The sequence below is a fragment of the Quercus suber genome, unplaced genomic scaffold, assembly GCF_002906115.3.
Source record: "Quercus suber isolate HL8 unplaced genomic scaffold, Cork oak 2.0 scaffold_8, whole genome shotgun sequence".
Taxonomy (NCBI): Eukaryota; Viridiplantae; Streptophyta; class Magnoliopsida; order Fagales; family Fagaceae; genus Quercus; species Quercus suber.
In genome coordinates this window covers 539,180-548,011 of record NW_027069474.1, presented here as the reverse complement: position 1 = coordinate 548,011, position 8,832 = coordinate 539,180, and the positions used below count along the sequence as shown (strand labels likewise).

The following is an 8,832-nucleotide window of genomic DNA, read 5'->3' as shown; positions in this document are numbered from 1 at the left end:
GGTGTCGTCCTGCCCAGAACTGGCTTCTACTACTTAAATTTTTTAAGCAACGGCCATGCTTCACCACTCAAGTTCAAACCTAAGGACACGCAGCAGCTGCAGCATTAAAACGCACCGTAAAAGTAAAACCCTAAACCCCTTAGCTCGCTGAAGAAAGGAGAACAACTACATTTCAAAACTGCGCAGCTCACTCGAATCTCCATATCCACCAAAATTCATAAGAAATGTCTCAGGAGGGAGACTCTATGGAGAAGCTAAAAGGCCTTCAAATCACTTCCCTTGACGACGACGAAGAAGAAGAAGAAGAAGTAGAAGAGTACGATATGAACGAAGAAGAAGACGATGACGATGAAGATGACTATGAAGAAGAAGAATTCGTTACCTTAGGTTTCGTTGAGAAGCCTAAGAATCCTTGGTCTCTTCTCCGTCAATTATTTCCTAGCAAAGCTGGAAGCGTACCGGTACTATTTGATTTCTTTGTTGCTCTACAAAAGCTTACGATTTAGTTATTGATAATGCTAATTTTGTGGTTGTAGGCTTGGCTAGATCCGGTGAATTTGCCGTCTGGAAAAGCTTGTGTTTGTGATATATGTGGAGAGCCTTTGCAGTTTGTGCTTCAGGTATTGCATATTTTGAATTCGATTTAAAAAAAAAAAAAAAAATCTGATTGAATACTTGGCTGCTTCAAGTTGTTTGTTTTGTGATGAGTAAGAATTTAAATCGGTTCGAAGTTGATAGTAAAACAAGGAGCTGAATTAGGTGCCAATAAAACATAACAACTAAACTATCTGACAATAGTTAGCGGAATTAGACTATGATCATAATGATCATACTAAACTAAACAAGCAACTTACAGATTACGGCGTTTTGATCATGTTGTATATGATATGTACCAAAGCGAGCTGGAAAAGTATTAATTTCAGGCCTTTGCTTGTCAATCTAGTGACTGCCAAGTGCCTAGTTTAATTCGTTATTCATGTCGTTAGCAGCTCTATTTATCTCGCACTTTTGCTACGCCTCTTGCCATATTCTTTTTGCAAAAGAGCACGAGAAAAATAAAAGGATGGTCTTTGCTTCTAGTTGAGAGCCTTTTTTTTTATCTGTTAGTTGTAATTTAATGGCAAGATACTACATAAAAGCATGCTTTGAAATTGCTTGACAAAACCAAATTAACTTGAAACAATTTAGTCCTAATGGCTTCTGTAGTTTCTAAACTTGTATAATGGAAGCCAACTCACATATTCCCTTTGGGGTTTTTGACTTCGGGTAACTTGCTTTGAATCACATCTAGCTCGTTAGACCTTGCAGGAGGCTATTTCCACTCACATTTGTTCAAGAAAGTTGAAACTTTTGCAACATCGGAACCAATTGCAATCTTCCGGCAAAAGACCAATCTTATACATTCCATCAAACTGATCCCAACTGCGGTTTTGTTAACAAGAGAGGCTTATAATTAGTAAAAATAGCTTTCTAGAAATTAAATGCAGTCCCAGATACTTCATTAGTAACGTTTCTTTTTGAAAATGTTACTCTAGTAGGATCTGGGCTTTTAACTAAGTCTGTAACTCTAGCAAAATAAACTTCACTCCTGCTTGAATTTGCTGCTAGGCCTGATATTAATCTGAATTTTCTGAAATCTGTAAGGAGAAATCTGTGTATCTGTATCACATTTTTTAATCTCTTTATCTGTTTTTTTCCTCCTCTCCTTTTACTTATCAAAAAGAAATATGGACAAATTGTTTATGTGCCTTGAGTTTATAGGTTGATCACCAGTTGATGATAATAATCTCTCACCTTTGATTTTCTAGGTTTATGCACCAATTGAGAAAGAATATGCGTTTCATCGGATGTTGTTTGTTTTCATGTGTTCATCAATGAACTGTCTTCTTCGGGATCAACATGAGCAATGGAAACGCTATCCAGAGAAACCATCTAGAAGGTATAGTCAACTATTGCTTTGAGTTGTATGTTCTATAAACAATGAAAATTTCTAGTTATAATTAAAAATTTAAATTAAAAAATAAAACTAATGACATTTTCTCACTCCTCAAACGTACAGTGTGAAGATTTTCCGTTGCCAATTGCCTCGCTTTAATCCTTTTTACCCAAGCGAGCCCCCAAGATGTGATGGGACTGACAAACCTTCTGGAACTGGAGGTAGTTCATGGTTTCTTTCATTGCCTATATAGATTATTGTTCTTTATATTATGCGCAACTCTGCAGACTCTTCATCTCAACTTCTTGGGTTGGCTACATTTTTTTTTTCCTCATATGGGCCTCAGTACAAAATTATTGGTGGTATAAAACACCTCAGAGGAGCTATAATATTTATATGCCTACAATTTAGAAATTCAAGTCCCATATCTCCATCCTCACATCCATATGCAACATCATAGGCTTCACATTGGCTCTTTGTCTAGGCAAATCTCCTCCTTTTTTTTCTGGTTTATTAGAAGAAATAGACTTTAGCACAGCATGCGAATTTTCATATTGCATTTATTTCTACTCAAAAGAAAAGGACAAGATGCTTATTTTTGGGCACATCCAGTTTTCTTCTTTTTTTTTTTAATTTTATAGACAAGATGAATTTTCCATGCATTCTTTAGGTGAAGCTTTGGCATACCATGCTGTATATCTGGGCATCTCCACTTTTCCCATAAAAATTCTTTATTAAAAAAAAAAAAAAAATCCTAGCCTGAAAACAAAAAACAAAAAACAAAAAAAGATTTTTTTACTTATAAAAAAAACAAAAAGTATTATTTTTATTTTTTCCTGATTCTTTGACATTGCATGCTATTGCTTCATAACTTTCTCACTCCCACCCAGGCAGACCTGTGTGATTCTATTTTAATTTTTCAATTTATGTTATAGTTTTCAAGTTCATAAGATTATTTAATGCATTAAAGTATGATTTATGGTTGATAAATGGAAGCTAGCATGAATGCTCAATAGTAAACCAGTTATGTTTGTTACCAATATCAATATGACATCCTCTGATTTATGTTTAGCTGATTTGAGAAAAACTAAGAGGACTGCATTTATGAAAACACATTATTTCAAGGACCATAAATATTCCTCTTAGAAGGGCGTCCACATCTCCAAATTATGTTTTTTGTTTTTAAATTTTTTAATTACTATTTCTTTTGAACTTTTTGTTTATGCAATTTGATCAGCCCAAGTGATCAATTGAAAGATCAGAATCAATACATAAGTACTGTGGGTTTGCATAGCTAGCAAGGGCCTGAAAATGTGTTTGGATGTATTCATGCACTTCCAGTTACATATAAAATGAGCACTTTCAAAAGCTCTAACACTTAATTACTGTGGGTTTGCATAGCTAGCAGGGGCCCGAAAATATGTTTGGATATATTCATGCACTTTCTGTTACATATAAATTGTCGTACTTTAATAAAATCTCTGATGGTATTGATGTTTGCTTGTGTTAGCTGCACTTTGTACTTGGTGTGGTACCTGGAAAGGAGATAAACTCTGTAGTAGCTGCAGGACAGCTCGTTATTGCTCAGAGAAACACCAGGTAATTGAGGCTTTTAGGTTCTTTTGTTTCCTCAATGCCAACGACCTCTAGCTCAAACAGTGCTTTCTATCCCTGTAAGAACAAGTGGAGGGTGAGTTCTACGGGTTCAAGACCCACAAGTTGCGTGTATTTATAACTTACCAAAAAAAGGGTTATTTCCTCAACACCGACATAAAAAGGTTCCTACTATCCTTTTCTGTTTGCAGGCAATGCATTGGCGCTCTGGTCATAAGATTGATTGTCAACGGATGAGCGTTTCTTCTCAATCATCTGATTGCCCCAATAAACACGGAACTATTTCAGCAAATTTACAAAAAGGTCAGTAAAGTAGATGGTTTCTATTACAGTGTTAAATATGTAAAAAATAGTGCATATTTACATGTATATTTGCTGTTGGAATATAAAAATTTGTCAGCTACATCTTAGATGGCATCAATGACATCTTATGACAATGGTAACTTACTTATGTCTTATCCTTCTTTATCTAAAAACTTGACCTTGAATATTAAAGATACAGGAGTAGGGTATTTATTTTTTTGCTGAATAGAAATAAAAGTGGTTAATGTTTATAGAACATGACTTAGATACTATATGTGTATTGTATATGCTTTGTATATTTACTCCTGGGAAAATATTTATTAACATGTGGTTTATTAATAGAGTAATTGTCAATGCTTAAAATAGTATTTTTAGAAATTTACACCTGAAATATTTTGCATTTGTACACAGTTGCGAGCAAAACTCTGTGGCCGGAATATGAGATGATAATTGAGAATGAAAGTGAACCCAGCACAGAAATGTCTGAGGATAAAGCCTGTACTAGTTCATTGGTCTCTAAGGAAAAAGTTGATGACACAATGAACTCACTGATGGACAGTTTTGAGGTATTTATTGTTTGTGTTGCTGTATTCAAATTTTTTTGTTTCCTTGTTCTAGACTCTTAGTTGCTTATTTCTTTGTTGATGAACAGGGTGATGATGACAGAAAAAGTTGGGCCTCTTTCCAAGAACGCATAGGCAAGGCCCCTGAACAGGTGTTAAGGTGATTGATATTTCTAATTGAGGATACAAACTTCCACATGTCAAGGCACTTGAGGAATACAAGCATTGGTGCCCTGCAACTATATAGTATGGTTTTCATATTCTGGGTACTCAGGGGGCCTTAATCACCCCATGGTGTTTGTGGCCCTCATATGGAGAATGGCAAAATGAAAGTAAGGAGGCCCCAGTTCTAACTATTTTTGGGGCCTTCTTATTTTCAGAAAAATGCTAAAAGTTTTTAAATTTTCTGCAACATGTATAAGTTTTTTTAATCTTGCTTTGGAAGCTAACAACACTAATATATATATATATATATATGTCGGTACTCGTTTGAAGATGGTAACCTAAAATTCAATGAGATCCATGTTATATAAATCATCGTTGCTTTGTATGTAACTTACCAATAAATAAATGAAAAAAACATTAATTCTACATGCATGTTGCTTCTTCAACATCTATCAAATATCTTACTTCAAATATTTATGTTGTAATTTGCCCTTAACTTTATAAGTTGGCCCCAAGTCACTTAAACTAGTAATTTATTTTTGTTAGTTACATGGTATATTCTGCGTTCATTATATGCTACATATTACTGACTTTGGTGCCTGATCCTTGTCCATTGAGAGCTAGCCTAAGAAATAAGGACATTGTAATGTCATCATTGGTCATTAGTCCTTGCTGCTTTTTGTTTGAATCCACTTATAGCCTTCTCCCTCTTTATTATACAATGATGGATAATTTTGTTTGTTTCAAAATATCAGGTATTGTAGGAATGGTGGGGCTAAACCCCTGTGGCCCATGTCAAGTGGTCAGCCATCGAAAGCTGATATTCCTAAATGCAATTACTGCGGTGGTCCTCTTTGTTTTGAGTTCCAGGTATGCACATTGCGCCTTTATAAAATTTCCGTAAAATGTTTCTTTTACATTTTACAGTCTATCTTTTCACTCGGTCAATTTCTCCAATTAACTAAATAAAACCTTTGGTTGGTGTCTACTTTGTTGGTGATTTCAGATCTTGCCTCAGCTGCTTTATTACTTTAGTGTGAATAATGAAGTTGACTCTCTCGATTGGGCAACTATTGTTGTGTATACGTGTGAAGCCTCTTGTGAGGGGGGTATTGCTTACAAAGAGGAATATGCTTGGGTTCAACTCTCTTCGCCATCTGCTACTGTACCTTGATAGTTATTTATCTTTTGATTTCTTTTTTTTTGGTTATTTATCTTTTTACAGTTTACCTATTCAGTTCTTTTTTCTTGATATGAGCCTTGAGAAGGGGAAAAATCTACTTATTTGCTCATCAATACGCATAGATGAATAGTTGGTTAACTTGAGAATCATCATCATAATTCAGATAATTTAAACCGTGCGATTGATAGTTTATTCATGGGCTGCTGTCATGAGGTTAATTCCTGATTGTATTACTAAATTAATTTCACTAAGTCCTTCCATTAGATCCTTTCTTCAAGTAACATAACATGCACAGTACTTTCTAAATAATAAATCCAGACAGAAAACGCATATAGATAACCGAGTAAAAGTTATTTGTCAACACTCAATAGTGTTTCAAATTATGCTCTACAAATTGTAGTATGTTATGCGTTTGAAATTTTTTTTTTTTAATGTTAAACTTTGGTTACTTAATAGAGAGAGAGATAGAGATGTGATAGATAATTTTTATTTTTTATGATAGAGATGTGATGGACATTTTTTATTTTTTATTATAGAGATGTGATAGACATTGGTATGGTATAAAGTAAAATACATAAAGTGAGATAAGATTTTTATTGATAGATAATCTTGCATGGCCTTACGATGAGTCCATAACAAGTACATCAACAAAATTATTCATAATACCACAAAAAGTGAATAATAACTTATTTGTCACACTTATAAACCAACTTTTTTTTTTATATAAATACACACTTATAAATCAACTAGCTCTCAAGGATTCACCACACTACACTTCTTCCTAATCTCTCCCAAACTTCCTGTAAGCACTTGAATGGCTCCCATCCTCATAATTGATTGAGCAAACTCCGTGAAAAAATTCTGAGAGTTAAGCAGCTCATTGACATTGTAGGTAGCTTCACTATCGGTTAAAAGTGCAGCATCAGATTGGAAAAGACCTTCGTTTTGCTTCAAGATTTTGAAATAATCATTGTCAAAGGATAGGGGGCTTCCAGGATCCATTGGCACAATAGTTACATTGTTTGAGAGGCTTTTGCATTGGGTTTTCAAGAAAGCAGCATAGGTTGAGTTTAGAGAAGGATCTTCATCATTTTTTCCTGTGAAATTGTATAGCCTGTTGCTGAAGAAATTGCAATGCCCAACACCAATTGTATGTCCACCTAACCAAAATTAATTTTTAAATCTTTTGGACATAGCTCAAGATATCATTTTGAAAGAAATAGATTGTTACTACTTAAGACTACTAGCAATAGGGCTTAAATTTGACATCTACATTTGTAATATAGTAATACTTTGTGAACACAGAATTATTGAAACCATGTTATCATATTACAAGCTTATTATATAAACCTTTTCCCCCCCTTATAGAATCTTTACCTGATAAAACAACAAGATCATGAACTGAGAGGCTTTTGTTAGCAAAAGATTGTTTCAGGGTGGTGAAATTGAAGAATGGTGATGGGATGTTGGCAAGGGCCTCTGACTGGCGCGATATGATTCCATCCCTTCTACCGGTAAGTACATCCCAAATTGGCCTCTGAAACTGCAATCATTTCCACAAGCAATTGATTACCTAATGCTAAATTTAGTATGTTATTTAAAAAAGAAGACAGAAAGAGCTTGAGGTATAGCATTTTGCTAGCAAAATTAATTTATAGAAACAAAATAGGTAGATTTTCCCTTAAAAGATAACATAAACTAGGTGAACTGGTGCAAAACTCGAAAAGCATCCTCTTCATTTGAAACAGATCAGTTTCGTAATTTTAAATAAGAGATTAAATTCTGTAAAAACGTGGTGTAAAACTCATGTTTTACTTCTTCAATACTAATATGCCATAACATCTTATAATATATTTAAGAATAAGTGCAATCACACACAATCAATTCTAATACCCATATATAAATCCAAACAAATTGAGAATTTTTTCAGATGTTATTTGGTGTGGTAGGATGTATTGAATTTTAAGTAATATACTGACATGGCAATCACTTATTGGATGGTGTAAAACATGGGTTTTACACTCCATCCTTACCAAATTTAGACTCTTTAAATAAATATCATAAATATATATATATATATATGTATGTATGTATGTATGTATATAGCGTCATATTATATAAAATTTTAAAAGACATTACATTCTATACACTATTAGATATATTAAAAATAAAATCTTAATCATGAATTTGGTCAAAAACATCAACATCACCAGCTTGGCCTAGTTTTTCAAACCAAACACATCCCACTTGTGCTACTCTTTTGTTTCCAAGTCACACTAGAATATTTTCAGTACTTACTTGGTAGGAAACTGAGTCTCTAGCAACCAAAGCAACTATATCTGCACAAGAAACTACTCCAGGACAGGTGTTCTCTAGCTCAGTTTTCACCTCATCTATTATGTCGAATCCTGCCAGAGATAGATTTGGAATTGCTGCCTTCTCAGCCAAGTTATTTGGGGTAGAGTCTATCAGTACAGATGCATCACAACCCTGACACATTATAACCATTCAAGACCTTAGATGTCTAGTAAACATATAAAAATGCATGTGTTTCCTAGTATGAGAAATGAATGCTAGCTATGAATGTAACTAACATGACCCGTTATGATTTAAAAAATATCACTTCCACCAAGTTTACTAGTGACAATACTTTTATTATGTGTCAATTATAAGAAGTCATGTTAATAGTTGTAAAAAATTTTGTATTCTTAGATTTATTGTAATTTTAGGGCGTGTCATAAGGAGGGGCATAATTCTTGAAAAGAGAAAGAAGGGAGAGAGATGAATTACCCTGACAAAGCAATCATGAAAATGCATCCTCAGAAACTTGGCAGGCAAAGTTGAATTGCTTGCCACACGGTTCCATATGATTTCCTTCACAATTTGCTCAGCATGGGGACAACTCTCCTCATAAAAATGCATTCTCAACTTTCCATGACTAACTCCTAGAAGCCCAAACACTGCTATAAAGATAAAGAAGGAACTCAAATTAGTATTCATCTCTCTTTGTTTCTTTGCTCTATTACGTACTTTTCCAACACAAGCATTGCATCCTTAAATAGAGGTAA

At 34.1% G+C, this 8,832-nt stretch overlaps 2 protein-coding genes across 2 annotated transcripts; one reads left to right on the top strand and one right to left on the bottom strand.

The window, feature by feature from the left end:
* Positions 1-5,956, top strand: LOC112009232 (uncharacterized). The gene is made up of 10 exons (XM_024041569.2): positions 1-461; positions 537-620; positions 1,809-1,939; positions 2,060-2,157; positions 3,447-3,535; positions 3,742-3,853; positions 4,265-4,419; positions 4,506-4,576; positions 5,337-5,451; positions 5,588-5,956. Exons 1-10 carry the CDS (start codon positions 225-227, stop codon positions 5,753-5,755), a joined length of 1,260 nt encoding a protein of 419 aa, XP_023897337.1. The 5' UTR covers positions 1-224; the 3' UTR covers positions 5,756-5,956.
* A 379-nt stretch (positions 5,957-6,335) lies between these two features.
* On the bottom strand, positions 6,336-8,832 carry LOC112009239 (peroxidase 24). Its single transcript, XM_024041578.2, has 4 exons — positions 8,555-8,832; positions 8,063-8,254; positions 7,142-7,307; positions 6,336-6,924 (listed from the first exon to the last, which is right to left on the bottom strand). The coding sequence occupies exons 1-4, from the start codon at positions 8,762-8,764 to the stop codon at positions 6,518-6,520; spliced, it is 975 nt and encodes a 324-aa protein (XP_023897346.1). The 5' UTR covers positions 8,765-8,832; the 3' UTR covers positions 6,336-6,517.